The 22,941-nt window shown below is 35.9% G+C and overlaps 1 protein-coding gene across 1 annotated transcript in view; it reads right to left on the bottom strand.

The window, feature by feature from the left end:
* Positions 1–20,873, bottom strand: part of C11H10orf90 (chromosome 11 C10orf90 homolog) — a 36,322-nt gene extending 15,449 nt beyond the window's left edge. Inside the window, exons 1-3 of the mRNA XM_053451133.1 lie at positions 20,692–20,873; positions 4,502–4,569; positions 1,525–2,530 (exon numbers count right to left, since the gene is read on the bottom strand). Coding sequence (XP_053307108.1) covers positions 1,525–2,530; positions 4,502–4,569; positions 20,692–20,845 — 1,228 coding nt within the window. The 5' untranslated portion in view covers positions 20,846–20,873. The remainder of the gene's footprint in view (positions 1–1,524; positions 2,531–4,501; positions 4,570–20,691) is intronic.
* Between the last annotated feature and the right edge of the window lie 2,068 nt (positions 20,874–22,941).

Genomic DNA, 22,941 nt, shown 5'->3' with positions numbered 1-22,941 from the left:
GATATTAACAGGAATTTGTAAAGGATTATTAAATAACTATTAATGTTACCTTAAAGTATGGATGTCTAAGAAATATTCATATTATTATTATTATTATTATTATTATTATTATTATTATTATTTTGCCCTACCAATTTTAGAAGATTTACACAAAAATGTGTATTATTTTTCATGATGTAGTCCTATACCCCTTGGGATGGAATGGGTTGAAATACAAATATTTAAATATGTTTCGTTATGTCCTGCATTGAAGCCAGCACAGCTGCTCAACATGCAATGCCAAATCCAGAGCATTTCATTCTAAGCAGGTGTAAGCAGAATCTTTTGAGGCTTTTAAAATTATTGTTGTACCATTTAGAAGTTAACCATAGTGATCTACTAGGTACTGAGCTGACCTGAGTAGAGGTTGGGTTATCATGTAAGCAGACGTAACAGCTGCTTATGGCCCACATTGACATATGGGACCCATTTCAGAATATGTAGCTGTGAGATCTATATTGAGCATAATATTTGCACAAACTCAAAATATTCTCACATATAAATATTTATTTAAGTAAACATAAGCAAATCTATGACTTTTCCTAAAGGTAGGCTCCCAAATCCGTCTGCCTCTACAGGGCCGGTCATTTAATCGGCAACGGAGCCTTAACGCCGTTACTCAAAGTTTGCCGCTTTATTTCAGGGCTGTCCTACTGAAGCCAATTGTCTTACTCCATTGTTCTTAATTGGTCATCCAATTGTGTCAGTCTCCCCATGGGTCCCTATACCCTCCAGAATTATATTTAAACTTCTGACACTTACTTACAGAGCACTGTAAACCCCCAATTTCTTTCCTAGTCACCTAGTCACCTACTTCTCTTTGTTCATGACTTGCATACCATATCATGCATAATCTAACTTTAAAAGCTCACTAAACCCCCCTGTTCATTGGAGCATACTATGCCCACAACCTGCGTTCTGAAAGAAACAACCTGTTCTCTCCACCTTTGAGAGAAATAAACCCCACCAACTTTTTCTGTACCATCTTTGTCCCATCAAATCATCAAGAAGTTTTTCACCTTCTATCTCACTCCTCTCTATTCTCTTAATAGATGTAAGCTCACAAGAGCAGGGTCCTCTCCTCGTTCTGTTCCAGTATACATTATTGGGTTTTACCGTTATTGTGAAGTTATTGTTCATTCCCCTATTGAAATAGTGCTACGGAATCTGCTGGCCCTCCATAACTATAATGTAACCAAAGATAAATTGGACAACATTTAAAAAATGTCATTGATTCTTTCCATTTCTAAAAGATGAATTCCTAAAACAAACTTTTTGTGGGATGGGATATAGAAAAAATATGTGTAAGTATAGGCATCCAGATTGTAAAGTTAATTTAATTTTGAATTTCTTAAAATGTATTTAGATCATTATTGGTGTTAAGTTGAATTATTGTCAGCAACATGTCAAAGTAATGTCCTTTATGTATAAGATAATTCTGGACAATACAGAAATTGTAAAACTTACAATTAATGCATTCCTTACCTTTAGTATTTAGACAATTCAAAATGTCTTTACACAGTCCATGATTGTGTCCATCTGGTTGATCTACTGGGGCTTCGTAGTTCTTTTCACATTTTAAATGATGAAATGTATCAGGTAGATCTTTTAATGATGTAGATTTGATGATATGTGGCTGGTAATTGGCCTGCCTTTGCTGGCTTTCCATTTTAAGTGATGCTTTATCAACCCTGATACCATCAAGTCTTTGCGTCTTAAGAATGTTCTTTCTGTTGGTGCTAACTACTTTTGATGAATGGTATTTTATTTGAAAGGATAATGTTGAGCAATAAGTTGCTTGATCTGCTACATGAACATTACCGATAGGTAAGGAAAATGATCTGTCAACATAGTAAATAACACCTGGACATGCCTGGTTCACTTGAGCATGGACATAAGAGATAAAAAATGGGGCTTTCTTATTTCCGCCCTCTGTGTTTAATTTGGCATTAGAAATCAAAACTGTTCTCCACCCTCTCTTACAATTAAATATTCTGTGGCTTGTGCAACTCTGTATAGACCATTCTTGGCCATCTAAGTATCTACAATGTTGATCTCGTTCAACAGAGGAAATAGGAATCTTCATTAATAAATCAATATTTTTGAAGATAGACGGAGCTGGGTCACTGGCAATTTCCTTCAGAGCATGTTTTAATGATGCAATATTTCTTCTGGCTGTAATTGTAATAGAAGAAAATCCTTTGTTCATATGCATGACTTGCTTTTCTTCTGTAGGGTACAAGATTTTCCTGTGTATAATCTTCATGTCTACGGGCTTTTGGATCTCCAGTGTGCTTGGAAGCCGTGTGAATTCTCTGCTAATTCCAAGTGAAGTGCGATCAGCCAAAGATTGCTGTATATGCCACAATGTAGGCTCTGTGCCAGAGTGCAAACTAAATAGGAGATCATTGTCTTCCAATTCATTCTTATCAATTATCTGTGAACTGAGTATGGATGAAATCAATTCAGCATTGTATGAACCAAGAATTTTCTGCAAAAAAAAAAAGTTAATACATCTGATTATAAAAACATGTGGTATTATACAAAATTCATGATTTGGAATGCGCCATTCATAATGAAATGGTATTAGCTCAACCTTAATAATAATTGAGCTTGTTATTTTGTTTCTTTTGTACAAACCTCCTGTGTTGAAGTGGCAATGTTTGCTGTTAAATAGTCTGCATTATTTATTCAGACATGCAGCAACCATTGTAACCATTGTTCCAAAATAGTATAAGTCCATAATGGTATGTATGTTTGTATGTATGTGAGCATGGATGTATATGTATAAGTGTATGTAAGCATCAAGTGTATGTGAGCATAAATGTCTATGTATATGTGAGCATGCATGCATAAGTGTGTATGTGGGCATAGATGTGTATGTGTTTGTGTGTGAGCATTTATGTGTAAGTGGTGTGAGATGTTTGTGTGTGTGTATTAATGTATATATAAGTGGTGTGAGAGTGTGTTAGTAAGTATGAGTAAGCAAAATTTGTGTAAGTATGTTTACATATGTGTATGTTAGAGGGGGCAAGGGGCAAAGACGGCACAGACAAGCTGTTTGGAGACAAAGGTGGTACTCATAAACTGTTTGGGGGCAATGGTGGCACTGTGGGACATGTTACTTGAATAAGAAAATGGTGTACATAATTTAACAAGCAGAGGGAGGAGGAAAATACATAATAGTGAAAGGAGATGGCAGGTATGGATGGATAGAAGACTGTTCTATATTCCTCCATGCCTGCCATATCTTCCCCCTTCATGTCTTATACTTCTTCATGGAATATAATTTTTTTTCCAAGAGATCACCAGTAAAGTAAGCAACAGATCATTTATCTTTAGAAAAAAAAACACTTGTGTGAATCAGGACATAATTGCTTTTTAAATAATTATTATAAACTACAAATGGACACAGAGGGATTTTTTAGGCAGCATGTAAATTTGCTCAATAATTTGGTAATCTATATTTTAAGTAATTCCATTTTATCTCCAGCTTATTTCGTACAGCACCCTGGGGTACAGGGTAATGGGCACTATAGACATTAATAAATAAAACACTAACTGACGTTAAATGTTTGGCGAAGAGGAAATAAAAAAGTCTATGCCATTGTGATTAATGTTTGCATTCGACTGCGCTTACGATACAAACCCATAATCAAATTATGCTCATTTACTGATTTCAATTTTGTTTACAGTCCAAACAATGATGGTGTTAGTTTTGGCCAGGCTTTTCAATATATATATAAAAACAATTACATTTTAAAAGCCTTTCATGTTTACAAACGTGTTAATGTGTTAATGTGCAACTAGTGAAAGATGGGTTGGCAGCATGTGATGTATGTACACATAGGAAGTGTCGTCACATGTGCAGTAGAGGTCCATTGTGAGTTTGTTTTACGGTGTCTGACTTTACCACGGCCATTTGCAGTACCAGAGTAATAACCTCTGGGGCCCCTAAGCACACACATGCATACATGGGCAATTGTGCACGCACAAAAAGCTACCCTATGCCACATTTGTAATGCATGGTGACCACGTTGTGTGCCCACATCCTAGCTACGGTAGCCTGCTGGTGGAGATGCGCTGGCAGATTGTCCATTAGTCCACTAGGCACATACCTAGTGTGTACCTAATATGTCGCTGGCTATTTTGTGTGCACAACAAAAAAAGGAGGATGCTTTGGAGAGTTTTCGACTTTTTTAAAGTGTTATTTATAAGTAGAGTTTGAGGTCTTATAGCACATATAGAATAACAGATAAATTGGTCCAAACAACTTTTATCTGCTATGAATATTTAAATATCTATGTTCCTTCCTGTGTATATTACACACAACACATCTTTCATCTTATTTATTTTATTCTGTACCTATTGTTTCTATTTTGATTTTCTTTCGGCAGCTTGCAGAACGCAGTATGTGATTGTATACAAGTAAAAATATGCATACATAAATGAGATATTTTACCGTGCTAGAATGGTCTTCTTCACGTTCAAGTGGATTAACTGAAGAACTCTGTTGGTTTTCTTTAGAATCTGTTAAAATAAAATAGTACACCATCTGAAATAATAAATTATACCCTGTGATGAAACCATGGATGCAAGATAATAAAAAATGTTTATTCTCCTATCGTTTTGCACAGAAAATCATCTGGCACTCGAGTCCCCGGGATGCTCGCTTGAAACAAACAAATGGCTTAGCATGCTGGGAGTATGGGTTCAGATTCTACATTTACATACTTTAGTTGAAACAAAAGGAATTCTTAAAAGTATATGGGATAGATTTTACAGATACTGAATATCCCATCTAAATAAGGAACGCTCCAAAAGACCCCAATATACAATTTTGTTCTTTTTCTTCTGTATTTAACTGATACTTTCAGGGAACTTTCGGGGAACACTTAAACTGTTGCACTGTGAGAGTAGCCATCTTGCTGCTAGATTACGTTTACTGCTCTGCTCTAAAATGATGACAGTAACTTTTTAAAGGAACCACAAGGATGTAAATAATCCCCAATAACATTCGTCGAATGTCAAGATATAAATTCTTCCTAGACTTTGGACACCCTATAATTTTACCAACATTATGTGCAATTTCTATTAACACACATAAAAAGGATTTAGTGTCCCCAAATGTTCAAATAAGAACATTCGAGGAGACAATCGTAGAACAGGAAGTGTGCTACAACTTCCTGTTTACGCTGAAAATGACTCCAGAGCAAATGTCACTAAGGCATCATGGGAAATGCCTTCCATTCTTTTGGTAGAGGCATTTGGGATATCAGATATAATTTCTCTCAAAACTGATAGACTTGTTTCCATATAACTCTAGGCTATTGCACCTAAATCATTGTAATCTCACTTTAAATATAAGCAAATATTTTATGTCAAATGTTTTGTTTTCACGTCACATCATATGCCTCCTGGACCATTTCTATCCAATCTAAAAACTATACCAAATACCGACATGTATATTATTTTTATATCGCTGTAATTTATGTCTTACAAATCCCTCACACACACCAATGGTCTGTGAAATATACAACATAATATACACATATTACTGTGATGCTTTAGATTATATTTTTATGCACAATCTATCATACTTGAGAATAAATATTGCTCCGTATAGTTTGGTAATTTATTCCAAGGGTATTCCGGTGCATGCTAAAGAGAAATAAAATAATCTCACCTGCTATAGAAGCTATAGTTTCATTTTGCTTCGGCCAGCACACAAACATAATATCAGGGGCTGACAGAAGACGGCATTAACAAGCCGAGCCTAATTATATAGCAAACGGAAAACACTGCTATATAGTACATTAAAGGATAGGATATATGTTAGGATCAAATTTGCAGGGAGCAGTTCTGTTTTACAAAGTGGATTTATCACCATAGCGAAAAATTAGATGATCTTATCGGGGCTAGTCAGATTTTGCCCCTGAATCACAATTTATAACCTCCCTTTGCATCAGAATTGCTCTTTTTAAGCCATATAAACTAAAGCTTCAAACAGGTACCAATCTATACCAATTTAAGGTATTCAGAGTGACACATATCATTATAGATGACTCAATGGAACATTATGGGTAACTTTAGCCATTTTTTAGATGATAATGCATGTATATACTGTATTTATATCATATATATATATAATATACTGTGTGTACTGTATATATAACAATGTTGTTGATTCCACTATGGTTAATGATGGTGAACTAATGAATGATGAATGGATTCATGCATACAGAGAAGTGATGGAGGCTGGCAAAATATTCATTAATCATAACTGGATAGCCCAAAAGTTGCATTGGAGTGAACGATGGTCTACTGATTATTGGAAGAAAGTCTATGATAATGTTTGTTTTCACCAGATTTGGAGATGGCAAACCTGACAAATTGTCTTAAAAGAACAAAGATATCAACACATCCTGCAGAAGAGAGGCACACATGTTTCCAAAGTGATGTTAGAAACCAGCAAAGACAAGCCTACCTAACAACATTTCCCATATTTTCAAAGCCAACAAAGGCTGCAATTAACTTCGAAGATCTGCTGTGGTTTTGTGATTATTTGAGTTAATTGGATTAAGATAACTTCTTGCATCTGGTGCCCAGAATAAAGTTCATCATTTTGGCTGCTCGCACCCAACCTTTCAAAATGAATGTGTGTGGGCATTGTCAATCAGTGATGCCTTGATAAGCGATTCCAAGAAGTGTAAAGAAAAAAATAACAGCTCTGGCAAAGTTGTGTATGTAAACGCGAAAAAGGTTGATATGAATCACTAAGAAACAAGGGCCAATTATCCTCGAATATAACTTTTTCCAAACAACACACCCTAACAATACACTCAACCCAAATGAAGTGTGTTTTCTGCCCAAAAAAGTGCTCTGCTTCAGGGAAAATCAAACACAAAATGTGTTGTACCCATGTCCATGAGAAACCTTGCTTGGACACCTCCAATAGAATCTGACAGTAACTTGTTTGCGAATGTGTTAAGGGGAGCAGCTTATTTCCATGCCTACTCCCCATTTCCCCTGCTCCTTGCCTAGTTCCCACCCACTAAGGGCTTTCTGGGGCAATCCCCACCCATGCATATGGTAAGCTCTGCCCATTCATGCAGCTAGCCCTGCCCTTCCAGAGCTCTGGGTAGCTTATCCTGGGAAGCTCCCAGCTATCTATATGTATATATGAAATAGGATCAAAATGGGGATAAGATTATGCAGCTGGAAATTCAATTAAAGTTCTTTACTTGTTCTTAAAAATGATTTCACCTACCACTTGCAAAGCCTGTGATCAAATGAAATACAGTTAATATATAAATCTAAAATAGAATGTAAGTGGATTTTGATATTATCTATTTTTCAACAACAGATAAACAGTAATTGCTTTTTTATCGTAAAGCATTACATTTAGAAGCATTGTGCCCAGAGAGCTTTGGATCTGATCTGCTGATATTATGACAATGCATGATGAATGCTGAATGGAGTTTCAAAATCATTTTAAACTAAGCCCCATGCCTAAATAATGCTACTAGGGCAGTGTATAGAAAGAGTCTGGTTTAAAGTTTGAAATGAGGTTAAATCACCAGGTAAAATCTGTTATGGAACAATAGGGAAAATTTTTAAGCAATGTTTCAATCTTCTGGTAGTCCTTAGGGTCACCTGAACATTTAATTGCATAAAAATAACATACAAACTTTTAAGGAATGTTTTTCTGATTTTATTGTAAAAAAAAAAAGTAAGTTCCTGCTATGTGTCTCATGACAATTATGAGGCAAATCATTAGATGATTAAAGAATGATTTCTGGGAAGGTTTTTTCCAACAATACTATGAATTCTGTTTGTATAATGCTGTATTTAGTGGAAAGGCAGCTTTACTCTCTCCTCTTCTAACATGCCAAAAACTTGGCCTTCTGGGGTAACTAATACGGACATTTACATATGATTAGGGTTAAATAGGGGATTCTTCTACACAGATACATTATTTATCTTTAAAATTAAGAAAACAGCATTATGCATTTCAATGTACCTGGGCTCTTTCAGCTTGTTTTTTTTTCTGGTCAATTACTTCACATAATATGCAGCATGTATCAACTTTAGTGAAGCAGATCATGTCCTCCCGAGCTATTTGATTCCAAGATTACAGCGTGGAATAATTTCTTCTTTTTTTCCTAGTGCTTATTCATCCAAATTTATGTTAAGTACAATCTGTGCACTTCATTGAAGAAAAGAGGCCTTTTTTAAGGAATGGAAGTAAGAGACAGGCTATCTATACCTTCAGACAGTGCTCCACCAGGACCATCTTTAATTCTCTGAAGGCCAACTGTTGTGGGGCCCCATCCATATATTTTATGTGGGTGGCCAATTCATGGTCATGTGACCATATCCATACCTAGAAACACTCCTAGTCTCCTAGTGAAACCGTACTTCCCTGGGTCTCCAGGTCAGTTTCTTCTTACTCTATGTTGGGGAGTGTTCTATTGCCATGTCCTCTTCTATCCACATTCTACTTACTCTAAGGCACTTTTCAGCTGATCCTCAGTCTGTTTACTCCTATTAAAGGCCTTTTTGGGCTAGCTCCTTCCCTATGTGCCATTAGCACCATCCACATGTGCCATAGCCTTGCCTATATGTGTGGCTAGCTCCATGGGGATGGGCATAGCACAGTCCTCATGTGTTCCATTAACTAAATAACGCATTCACTTCTTTCAGTTCTGTTCTATTGAACAAGTTAACCCAATCTAGTCCCTGAACAATAGCTAGGAAGAATTATTTAGGATTACTCTACATCACAAAGAAAATAAGCAAAGTTACACTTACATCAGCAAAGACAAATTGAGACGTGTATATCTAAAGAACAGCAGAGGTACAATACATTAGGACCGAGACAAATTCATGCACATTCTTGCAAAACAAAGTAAAACATTCATTAACTTTGAAAACACCTACCAATGTGTACTGACGAAGACCCATGTTCTGCAGTTGAACCGTTGGTCGGCATATGCTTTCTTTACCAAGAGTATGTATTTTCTTGGGATTACATATAATTTATACATATGTATAAATAGTAATTTTTTATTATAGGTTAACATGAAAGTGATGCCACTATAAAATAAATAAATTATATATTCCCTTTTATTGTATTATGCATGTCTAACAAAGCATAGATCCACAATTTTGTTAAATGACCTTTTCCTCAATAAGTATTTTTTCAATTTTTTTTATTACTTTTACAACAATATATTTTGTTATGAAATATACTGACATTGCCTTTGATATTGTTACTTTAAAGTTTAAATAATATGAGCACGTTCCAGCTGTTCTTGATCCTATAAAATCCATCCATTGAAGCAATATTATTTTGTGCAGTGGAATACTTTGTTACATTTCCAAGAAATGAAAAATCTGTTGCCAAGCAACCAACCAAAAAATCATGATTCTATTCTATCCCACATGAAAACCTTAAGCCTTTGAAATAGTATAATACATAACTCAAAAATAAAATTAAATATACTGTGTATAACACGAATTTTCTCAAATCCTCTTAAATATAAATTGATAATTTTGTTCAACAAATTCTTACCAAGGGAAATTGCTACTATCTGCTGTACCCCCCCCCAAAAAAATCTTCCAAAAGACACTTAAATATCCATGCAAGAGAATTTATTTTTGTCAATGTATTAAGACCTATTTATAATGCTTGTTCCATAGTTACATAGTTACATAGGCTGAAAAAGACATGCGTCCATCAAGTTCAGCCTTTTCTTATATCTGTTAATTTGTTGCTGTTGATCCAAAAGAAGGCAAAAAAACCCCGGCTTCGCTCTTTCCAATTTTGCACTAACCAGGGAAAAAATTCCTTCTTGACCCCAAAATGGCAGTCAGATTTCTCCTTGGATCAATAAGCTGTTTCCCCATAATTAAAGATTATATCCCGAATATTATGTTTTTCCAGGTATCCATCCAGTCGCAGTTTAAACGTCTGTACAGACTCTGATAAAACTACCTCTGCAGGCAGAGAATTCCACATCCTTATTGTCCTTACTGTAAAAAACCCTTTCCTCTGCTTTAGTCTAAATCTCCTTTCTTCCAGTCTAAATGCATGACCACGTGTCCTATGCATAGTCCTGTTTATGAACAGATTTCCACACAATGGTTTGTATTGGCCCCGAATATATTTATATAACGTTATCATATCCCCTCTGAGGCGACGTTTTTCTAAACTAAACAGATTTAAATTAGTTAACCTTTCTTCATAACTATAGTGCTCCATTCCTTTTATTAATTTTGTAGCCCGCCTCTGCACCCTTTCTAGTGCTATGATATCCTTCTTTAGAAAAGGTGCCCAAAATTGCACAGCATATTCAAGGTGCGGCCTTACCATTGATTTATACAGAGGCAAAATTATATCTTTATTACGCGACTTGATGTTCCATACATATCTTTACTGCTATTTGAGTAAGGATGAACCCATGGCATTAATGGATGAATTCTCCATCTAGACTAGAAACAAAGAATTTGATTGTGGATGAGAACCATTTGGCTCATCTAGTCTACCCATTTTTTCCAGATGTAAAGACCCAAACCTTTATCAGCCCTTGGTCTTGCCTTAGAGTCTGGAGAGTTACTTTCCTATAGCTTGCAGGTTAATATCCTTACTTTACTAGCCTCTACCACTTCTAATGTATCTACTACTCTCTCAGTAAAGTAAAACGTTCTTACATTACATCTTAACCTCTGCTCCTGTAGTTTTAGGAAATTAATGTTAACAACCCTCACATTTTTTCTCTTACTCTCTTTTTTCCCTCCCCCTATCTTTATGTCTGATTTTGTGGCAGCTTCCCCATGCACCCACAACACTGTATGTAGCCCCCTTACTCTGCCCTGGCAGCCCATCTCCTCCCTGCTCACATCACTATATGACACCCGCTCCGTCACACAACACTATTCAACAGCTACTCCAACCCCTGCACACAACATGATCCAACAGTCTATCTCCTCTCTGCACTCTTCACTATCTGCCAGAGCTTTGCTATGAATTCTTGGTCACTCTGGACAAAGAATACAGTGAATTACCACTCATAATACACTTTGCCATCCAGCGTGACTGACAATTGCATGCTGACATGGCCTTATATATGTATACAGAGATCAGGCCCGGACTGGCCATCTCGCACACTGGGCAAATGCCAGGTCCCCCCATACTTATCTGATTTGCCAACAAGCCATTTAAATAAAATGGAACATGCAGCCACGTATATCTGGCTCTGATAGAGATGGTTAATGCAATGAGATTAAACATCTCATATCACAGAGCAACTACAAAACATTTTAACATTGAAGTGAGTCAGCCTCACAATATGTACATTAGTGGGAATTGAGAAGGTAGTCGAAATTAGTGTAGGGAGGTAATTAGTTGTAGGTTTTGTCCCATGTGTCACTGAACCAAGAATATTTTAACCAAAAGCATTGAGCAAACTTAAGTATGAGTAATGGGTTGTAGTCATAAGGGAATTCTATATAACATACACTTGGCAAATTGACCTCAATTTTGATTAAAATGCATATTTATAGATATAATGAATATACAGTATAATGAAAAATGTTGGCTTATTGGTGCACAAGTAAAATATGAACTAAAAGGATAATTATACTATTTATTGCATACTGATTCACCTCCATTTCCACTCGTTTGTACCGTAACACCTTTAGTAAGTAACTCTTTCATTAAATACCGTTAAAATATATAACTAAACCTACTTTCTAGGACCAATCTTTACTTGGTACATATAAATCATCTCGGAGGCAGGCTGTAATAGATGTATCTTACACAAGCTGCATTTCAAGATCAGCAAATTACATTTTTCCCCTTGTGGAGCCAACAATAATCACAACCATCAAACTAAACTATCGTGCAGTGTCTGTGGGCTTGGTATGCTAATGGAGATATACTGGGTGATAATTGTGATGCCATCATGATAACACAGAAATTTCAAGGCGATAAGAATTTTAACATTTTTATGTAATCTACATATTTTATGTTTTTACACTTTTATTCCCACAATAGCTTTGTTTGGCTTGTTCCATCAATATATTCTAGAACTTACAAATATCTTCTTGGTTGTTTACTCTAGAACCCATCAAGCCTCCAACATGCCCCCTTTGTTTCTACCGCTATACCTTGAAACCAATTTTCACCCGTTGTCATGATAAGACGGCAAAACTATTCAAGGGCATTACTGGATGAATTCTAAATGATCACATTATATGACTAAGAGCTTAAGATTTATCATCCTTAATATACTCATGAAGTTCTAAGAATTCCCATTGATTAACAAACCCACTAAATTCCCAAGAGCGATTTCGCCCACTGAGCTCACATAAGCTGCAGCGTCCTCTTTAACTCCCATTGAGCCTAAAGTTTCCCTTCTGCCTCATATTATATTATTTTTAGAGTCCATAGAGCTTACAACGATTCAAACAAGACAAAGGAAGTGATTATTCCAACTCCCAGCCCACATTAAACTTTATAATTACCTTAACAGATTCTATCATAAGATCATACTAAAAATATGGTCCAGATTTTTTTTTATTTTCTTGAATAATTGTCAACATTTTAACTGCCGGACTGGAATATATTAATGCGTACTGGGCATTTGCACTCTTTTTTTTTTGCAACGCTTTAAAAATATGAAACATTTTAAATATATTTAAAAGCACAGCTGTTTCTCTGAAATATTATGTCTAAAAGTGCTAGTTATGAGCATCAAGGCGAAGCATTGGAGAAGATTCATTGCCCCAGCATCATACCTCTTCATTTGATCACTGAATGATGCTTACCCATTCATAAAATCCATACTGATTTTGGCTATAGGTCAGAGAGTAATGTTTTGCATTATCAGTGAGTGGTATAGCGCAGCCATGTGTGTGTCCTGCTGTTTTATCAGCTGCAGTCGTTCGTTATCATGATTGCCTTCTTTCATTTCTTTTCCAGGAAACCAGGCAGGTGCGCTAAACAGCAAGATATGTTTTAAGACACGATTGAAACTATTTGCTAAATCTGTCACGATAATTGGGAAGACTTACAGTTTAAACTCTTTTTTCTTTGATTAAACAAAATGTTTTGTTTCCTAAATACTGTCTCTCGCTCTCTATATATGCTGATTGGACTATTCACCAGCAATATTCAATTGCTTACTTGATAAGACCTTTAAAACACTTTTAAAACTTTGGACCAGAGTAGTTTGTTGATATGTAAGTTTAAATTGATTATTATTATTATTATTATCCTTTATTTATTAAGCACCAACATATTACTCAGCACTGTACAATTGAATCGGGTGGTTAACACATACATTACAAATATACTCTAGACTGTAAGCTCGTCTGAGCAGGGCCCTCCTCACCTGTTGTCTCTGTTAGTCAAATTGTTATGTTACATACTACTTGTTATGTCCTGTCCACCCATTGTACAGCGCTACGGAATTTGATGGCGCTATATAAAACAATGAATCATAATAATATCATAGGAATTATATGGCTAACTGAAACAAAAGAAGGGGTGAAAATAGAGAATAGTAGCTGTCTTGTAAATTTACTTTACTTTCTTGTAGCAAATTTACTATACAGATGCCACTAGCCATAAATACTACAAGATCTCCACTGCTTATTTAAAAAAAATTACATTCATTGTTGAAAGTATGAGTAGAATATTTGAAAAATATTTGGACAGGTTAATATTATGTACGCAAATACCCTACACAACAAATACTCTACAGCTATTAATATGACTTCTTTTAAAAGGAGCCTTGTCTGTAATGGTGTATTAAAGTGTTGCAAACGTATTGGTAAGTATAGATACTGTTTAACAATTCCATGTATATCTCAAAACATTACAAAAATGTCACAATAAGTGACAACCAAAAGGTTTTGTTAGCAAGGATATGCTGTCATCTCTAGGGTGATGCGGCCCATTAAGGTCTGGAGAAGCTGGAGTTGAAAAAGACAAAATCCTAAAAGCTAAGTTTTAGAACTGTACGTATCAATGCAAATGCGTGGACCATTTGGGATTTGGAACGGTACTACTTGATAGAATGAGTTCTCGATCAGAACATGAAAATTAAAAAAAACATACAATTTAAATATACATAGCCCTCGAGTTTTTTTGTTGTGCTCTATTGGGACCCCATTATTACTCTCTGTGGTTTAGATCCACTGTAAAGTGAGCTAGAAAATGCTGATGTTTTTCTATATTACAAATAGCATTTTTCAAGAGCTATCACAGTGGCTGCATGCAGCCATTACGCACATTGCATTGATGAATGAAATGAAAGTACCTATCATTTTCAGTACAACCAACAAAAAACTATTATGGTCGCATAGAGGGCTTCAGGATTTTAGTCTGGGAGGAGTGATCTATGTATATTAACATGTAGTTATAGTTTTTAAAGCCTAGATTTCTGGAACTAAGGTTGTTTCTCTGGTTGAAATATGTGGAAAATGAGTATCTAGAAAATGAGAAAATAGGTGTATTTGTGGTGCATACAACAATTAAATAGGAACAATATGGGTACACGATTCAGTGCTCATGGGCATCCAACCCTTTTTACAGAATGTACAGGGGAAACATAGAGAATGTTTCGTAGATCTAGTAAAGATTGGTGATGGTAGTTCCTTTCAAATTAATTTAGGGTGAAAAGTTCAGCTTTTTTACTTTAACTGCTAATGGATCATTTTAAATGTCTGCTGGCTAAAACAACAATAAAAATATAATACATTCCAGTAAAAGCAAAAAAAGAGTTGTAAATCCTGAAAGTATTGATTTCAAAAACTACTGCCATCCAAGAGAACATCTAGAATGACTCAGTATGCACTCCTACATGTTTCTTACCCTTGCTTGGTTCTTGGGATTATTTTTTTTTGCATGAGTTCTCCTGCGCTGGAGACAAGCAAAGACATCAAAAGTAGAAGGAGATGCTGAGAAGACGGCAGAATGTTACGACTGAATGATTTTACAGGGGTGGAAAACTACAGAGGGTGAAGGCCAGAGTTTCCATATGCGTTTGAGGCTATATACTAATCTAAAACTTTACCTTGAATTCACCTACACTGTTTGATAGACTAGAACATAAAGAAAAAAGTTTTTTTTTAAAAAAAATACAGAATAACAGCAGAAAACCACAAGGCTGTTAATAATGCATATTCACTCTATATTATTTTTTGCAAAGGCTGTGCTATGAAACAATATGTAGTGTTGAAGCTGAAAGATCTAAATTATTTATTTATTCCTTATAGTTATTTTTTAAAAAATATGTGCATGGTAGGTAATAATTTGACTTTAATTGATATTGTATTTTGAAAATACTCAAAAAGCTTCAGTAATTGACAGTCATTAATAGATTATTTTAAAATATATGATTACTTTAAGATTCTAATCATCAGCAAAGATGGGGGTGTTTCAGGCCACCCCACCACTTTTCCATAAGTAAGGACAATGGGGTAAAGAACCAAGGAAGTTGGTAAGGCTAGAGAAGAATGTGTGTTGACCTTTTCAGAGAGGTTGGTTACTGTCCTTTTGGTCAACATCTTCATTGAATAAGAAGACTTATGGATGGATTTTGCTCTCTGGAGCAAGTGTAAAAATGTAACCCTCTCTTCTGACCTTTTGGCCAGGGAAGGTAGGAACAAAATGTCCCCTGAACACTTAAATTGATGTCGGCAAATCATATGAATATCCTTTCCTGGAGGGTAGGCAGGGGTTGTCTACTGTGGCTTGTTTTTGTTCCAGTTTTGAAACAATTACTACATAAAGGCCTGGCAATCAGCTACCTGACTTGGTATAACAATTCATACTTCCAGTTTTATGTATATTGTATATTGTATCTTAAACGATGGTGCTATCTGCACCTGCAGGGATGGAATAACCACTGGGCCTCTAAGGCTATTGCTTAAGGTCTCAGGCTTTAGCTTACGAAGACTCTTGTCCTAGACTTCATAAACCCTCCAATATGATGGTCACTCACTCACAAATATCTTCTGTATTGTATAATGCAGAGTGGTTCTAATTTGTTGCCTCGTCTAGAGTCCTAAAGCGCAGTGTTGTGACAAGGGGCATGAACTCAACTAAATCCTTCATTTTTCATTGGCGAATAGGCTGGATGCGATTAAATAAACTAATAATTATCCAGCCACATATATAAAACAAAAAGGAATGTATATTTTTTTAATTATTTCCAAAAATTGTCAACAAAGCTTCAAATATTTTATTTAAGACTTGGTCTGCTCTATCTGCAAGAAAAGACTTTAACAATAAAAGCATTGTAGAATATGTCCAAAAGAAAAAAGCAATACTCCGCAATTGTGTTCGACATTCAATCACATAAAATATTTTAAGAGTTATTTGTTTATATTGATTATACTCACAAAGTAGGTGAAAATTCTTCAGGGAATATGAAAACAATGCTTCGTTTGTTGACTTCATGTTCTCTGTTTCAGTTTAACATTCTATGTAAAATCAATATTTTCAAAGGGAGCTAAAATATAATATGCTAAAATCCAATTACTATGGATATTTGCAATACATCTGTATCACATTTTGCAATAATGCCTGTGCCAGGTGATTTTTTTTCTTTATGGAACATATATTGCGTACGATTATTAAACAAAACATATGTAGCATGCTTTTTAAGCACATAATATAATTTCAAAGTCAATGGATAATTAATTTAACATAACTTCCCCCTCTGCTGAATCTAATGTTAAACATTCATCATTTAATTTCAACCAATAAATGGACAAATAAATATATTTTATACAGCATTATACAATTATATTGTAACTGTAGTTTGAGGGGGGGGGAAATAAACTGTTACATTTCTATAGGTAGATTTTACAAATACTAATTTAGAATTTGGAACACCTTGGTAGAGCAGAAGTTGGAAAGCTGCGTCTTAAACCTGTGTTTTTTTTTAAATCTAACTAAACGCAAGTACTACATAAACACATACCTCTCAACTGTCCCATTTTTGTGGGACAGTCATTACTTTTGAGTCATTGCCCACCAAGTATCCTCAGACTAGTTGCACCAATCCATGCCATAGTCAGGGAGTGAGTTTCTAAAGCTAACGTTGACTCAGATGTCCCTGAAAACTTTAGACCTATCACCAACATCCCATTTCTGGCTAAAGTAATTGAAAATCACAACCCAGCTCCATAAGCACATAGAAGACTATAGGTTGCTTGATACCCTCCAATTAGGATTCAGACCAAAAAAATAAAAACTAAAACTGTACTGGTTAAGGTCTAGGATAACATCCAACATCTCCTGGACAATAGTAAGAATGTAGCCTTTTTTCTCCTAGACTTATATGCTGCATTTGGCACCCTTTACCATACAATGATAATCAGATACCTAAGGAGGTTGCCTTACTTCCCAGCTCAGCAATCCGTTGAGTGATATCATTCCTGACTGACCACACACATGTTGCTCAAGTAACTTGTGGAGTCATTCAAGTGTCATCCTTATCACCCATTTTGTTTAACATATGCTTCAAACCTTGCGCAGACCCTATCTGATCAAGACGGCTACGTTTCCACTTGTATGCGGATGATACACAGAAATATCTTGGATCATGAGGACAGCCCCGAAGGGATGTCAGTATCATCCAGTCCATTCAAGACTAGATGATGGCTAACCTATTACAACTCAACACAGATAAAACTGAACAGATGATGCTAGAATCAAGCATTAGAAGTACAAAACTTGCTCTGAACTCAGTAGACATGATACACAGAATAGCATATCTTCTAGACCAAAGGGATCTAAAAACAGTAACATATCACTAGTCCTATCCCATTTGAACTACAACATAATATGTAGGAATGCCAGATTAACTGTTCTCCTCGCTACAGGTATTCAACATACTTGGAAACTCTCTGGGTTTGGAGTTGCTTCTTGGGGTCAACACTTAAACCCTCCAGGTCCTGACAAGCCCCACTCCCTGCCAATTTCCCCTTTAAATGGGGGTGTTTGCCGAGATGTCAGCGAGAACACCTCAAATGTCAGCGGATCGCTTCCCACAGGAGTAGGCTCTGGGTAGCAGGAACCCACAAGTTCCCAAGTATGGTAATCAAGAATACTGCAGACATAATTATATCTTGGAAACACAAACTTAGATCACATATCTGTTTAGCTGAGAAAACTACATTGGCTACCAGTGAAGCAACAAGCAGCTTTCAAATTCCTCTTGATCGTATATCAGGCACTATATAAAAGTGGACAATTATATTTCACCCCATACCCTTCCCCTAGATACCTCTGTTCCTCCTTAAGTGCCTTTGCAACAAGCAAGACATAATGGGTACCCAAAGGAAAAATGGGTAGTAGGTGACAGAGAGGACACAGAACAACTCCAGTAGCTAAAGAACACTAGAACTAATTTAAAATACACTGGAATCTATGCAAAATGGCCTCCAATATGCATTTCACACGAAAATAGGACAGTTGTGCCCAATTAAAAGAACAGAAACAGCTCTTTTTCAGTTTTTGCCATAGCCATTATCACTCAGATATTGAGGTTCCAAGTTCAAATTGCCATGTGTGGTTAATATAACTAACTAAAGCAAGAGAGGAACTTCAATGTGAACGTGGAAGGATGACTTAATATGAGGAGCAGAGGCTGAGACACTGATGAACATATACGGTGCAAGCAAATAAACAAGCAGTATAGCGCAGGTGGCAAACAGGAAGAGCTGTGGTGGCAACTCTGATTAGCAATTCATGGTCCAGGACGAATTGGTAACAACAGCCAATAATAGACTTATCAACTTAGTGCTGTATAGGAATTCCGCAGAATGACAAGGGAAAGCCAGCTAAAACATGTAGAAATTGTTGGCACTATATAAATAAAAGATAGTAATAATAATAATAATAATAACAGGTGAGGCGATCAAAGTTATCAATGACACAGCCTCTGTGCTATGTCTGCGACACTGCAGTGCTTAGGCCACAGCGTCACTGCTAGTGTTCCTAGTCTCCATGCACGTTCTCACATTGGTATCTATGGGCTTCTCCCGTTGCCTTCCTTACCAGTAGGCCGTCTGAGGCCGGTGATGAAGCCTCCTTAACACAGCTGGAAGTTACAGAAACGTATGACTGGCAATGGGGTCATGTAACAAAATGGACGTGTTTATTCCCCGTCCAGCTCTATATTACTGAAGCCTCTTGATACCAAACACATAAAAAAGCTCACAGTAAGCAATATGTGTTTTTTCTGTCAGTTTGCAATGTCTCAAATTAACTGTATCATTGCTTTATGTATTGTTTTAATTCATTACTATTACTCCCAGTAAAGTTATAATGGATTACCACTTATCCGTTTCTTTCTAAACTTAATGGCTTCTATTTGATGTTCGTGAAAAGTTATTTGTCCTTGGTTCATTTTTCTGAATTGGTTCCCCATGCATCAGTTGCCATGGTTACAACAAAAAAACAAAGAGACGCTTATCTTGTAACGTCAGAAGGCCCCGTGGTTATACAAGTTTAGTGCTATTGTGTCTCCACATATATTATGCATGCAGCGAAACAGTGATGAGTAGGAGAGGAAATAAAAAGCTGAAAAGAATGCTACTTGGCTTACTGAAACAGTACGGGAGTTACTCATTTAGAAAACACAGCTTTTTTCATAATTAAATCAACAAATCCTATGCAATACGCAAATATTATAAAGCTAACAATATATTAAACATTATTTTTTATTATTTCACTTATCTTTCACTTATTTTCACTTATATTTATAGTTTAAAAACATTTTGAATTGCCAAAAAGTTTTTGTAAGCACGTATAGAAAACCTGTAAATTGATTCTTAGTAAGAGAAAGCGCTCTAGATTCAGGTTTGAGATTAAAATATATAAATTTTAAATATATATATATATAATTATTAATATAGGCTTAACTTTATTGCCACTTTTGTTTCTAAAGGGCATTTTTAATTGCTTAATTCCCCGTCGGTTCCGTGTTGTCATGGTGTCTCTGAGTGGGAAAGTTTGTCGTTTAGTCTCATTTACAGCTTCGCATTCCCCAACGAGAGCACAAAAGCAAGGAAACCTTATCCAAGACTAAAAACGTCACCCCTGGCTGTAAATTCTGTTATCTCTTGGTTTAAGGCAACTTTTTGCATAATGATCTATTCATCCCAACAGTTAAAAGAAAAAAAAAACATATTTGCATTGGGTTTTGTAAATGCCTTTCAATCAACCTCAAAAAGTAAAACCACAATTGAAATTATTCTAGCAATGATTGTAATATCTAATTTGTTCTATATAGTCATTAAATTATGTCTTTGTAAATGGCTTTTTTATTATTTTAAAAGCATGTTGACTGTAGCTCAATTGATTTTACCCTAGATACACTTCCCTGCCTGTTATTTAATAATATTTTGCAGATTTAAGTGCAAATATGGATTGGCTTTGGACTACTGCAACGTGAAATTAAACTTGGTGATAATAAAGATAAATCTCATTGTTGTTTTAAACCTTTACTATTTATTAACATTCAAATATTAAGAATATATATATATTTTTTAAAAATCATGTTTTTCTTTAACAGGGATCGCCAGATTATCAATTTTAAACTTAAATGTGGATTAATCATTACTTACTAAAACAATGAGATTTCTTCTTTAAAGGACATTCCAGAGTAAGGTGAACTTGAGTAACAAACGTCTTGGTTGGTGCTGGTTTTAAATCCATATTGTGATGCTTTATATAGTTTATATAGTTTGAAAACACAGGAATTCTGTCCGGGGAAGGCATTAGCTGTCTCTTGAGATTCGTGTGAGAATAGGCCAGTTACTTGTTGCATTGGTAACAGGGAATGCCAGGATCTGCTCTTTCACAGAGTCTGAGCTGCAACGATGAATAATTAATGCAACTCACCTCCCACTATTGTCTTTCTGCTTAACACAAAACCATTATTTTATCTGGATTCTAAAAGAGAAAAAAATCTTATTTTAAAAAATGTTTATACAACTAACAAAAAGTAAATAAAGCATATATTTTGGTAATTTTTAAAGCTTTGTGACATTTTTCTTTAAAAATGTGCAATATATATATATATATATATATATATATATATATATATATATATGTACACTGATCAGTTATAACATTATTACCACCTGCCTAATATTGTGTAGGTCCCCCTGAACCTCTGACCTTAGCAGGAGATCTTTTAAGTCCTGTTAGTTGTGAAGTGCGGCCTCCATGGATGCATCCACCCGGCCATCCACTTGATGTAAAAGAAAACGTGATTCATCAGACCAGGCTAGCTTCTTTCATTGCTCAGTGGTCCAGTTCTTATGCTCACGTGCCCATTGTAGGTGCCAGACGGGCCAGCTTTTGCCCACCATGTGCATCAATGAGCCTTTGCCACCCATGACCCTGTCACTGGTTCACTGCTTTTCCTTCCTTGGACGACTTTTGGTAGGTACCGACCACTGCAGACCAGGAACACCCCACAAGTGTTGTAGATGCTCTTACCCAGTCGTCTAGCCATCACAATTTGGCCGCTGTCAAAGTCCCTCAGATTTACGTTTGCCTTATGTTTGCCCATTTTTCTAACACATCAACTTTGAGGACGAAATGTTCACTTGCTGCCTAAAGTATTCCACCCACTGACAGGTGCCATGATAACAAGATTATCAAGATGGAGATATCCACTGGTTTGATATGAGACCCTCGGAGCTCCCATGTTGCCACCTTCTGGTGCATTTAAGCTGAGCCCTCAAGGTGGACTGACAAGTAAGGTCACCCTACCCCACCTCTTCTCATGCTTCCTTTTTGAAATGTGGTCCTAAAACGTTGTGGGGTATGCTTGTGTGTGCATATTTAGCATACATTTTTTCTATAGTGTAACAGTTTTTAATTTCTATAAAAAATAGCACACAACCTTAAAAAACATAACAGACATAAACATTGAGATTTCCGGGTTGCTGTCTGGATAATAAAGACCAATAAGCACACAAGACAAAGCAATAGCTCAGTGCACACCCAGCGAATTGTATCTTCTGCGTATCCGCTGAATTCTTGCTTTGTTTTTAATTTGTGAGTTCACCAATAGCACCAAGGAATGTGATGGCAAAATGCATAAATGTTTAATTTTTCTGACTTTAATATTGAAGTCAGCGTTCTTTGTTAGAGTGTTTCCCTAAGCTCAGTTAAGAGCAAATCTGGAAGTTTAATGCCTACGCAAACAGTATATCAGTAATATCCCCATAATCTTGTTAGGCAGCCTTTGTAAAGTTAAAATAAAATATTAAACTTTTGTAAAAACTTTTCTTTCTTTCTTTTTTGTAACATTTGTGCCTGTGAGGGCTCTTCAATTCCCTGCTTCGACTTAGTTTTAAACTCATAACTTGTGAACTCTGAACAACCTGTGAACTTTTTAAAATGAGCAGAAACAGCTACAACTACTGACTAAACTATTAAGATATTCTATAAGCATTTTTCGCCTCTGTTGAACTATTGTAGATCTAATGTATCCCAGATCTTCCCAGTCTACAGTAAAATGCACAGTAAAATGCACTCTGCATATCTATAGAGAAAGTCCCTAAATATTTTAAATATGACCGTTTTTTTAGTTCTTTAAAATAGTACAATAGAATTTTCTGTTTCTTTATAAAGGAAAGTTCCAATATGGCAGCCTCTCCCAAGATCATCAGTTTGCAACAGACATTGTGCATTTAAGGTGACTTGAGCAACAAGTTCTGACCAAGAACATCATGAAACGCAGGAATAAGTGGTTGCCCTCAGGGCAGACTTCACAGGTATAGAGTGTTATAGAGAGATCTGTTGCCTGCACAGTTTCACCTTAAAAATCGCAATTTCAGGACCGGGGTATCTGGGTAGCC

The sequence above is a fragment of the Spea bombifrons genome, chromosome 11, assembly GCF_027358695.1.
Source record: "Spea bombifrons isolate aSpeBom1 chromosome 11, aSpeBom1.2.pri, whole genome shotgun sequence".
Taxonomy (NCBI): domain Eukaryota; kingdom Metazoa; phylum Chordata; class Amphibia; order Anura; family Pelobatidae; genus Spea; species Spea bombifrons.
Note: the sequence above shows the minus strand (reverse complement) of the source record. Positions and strands in the feature narration are given on the sequence as shown.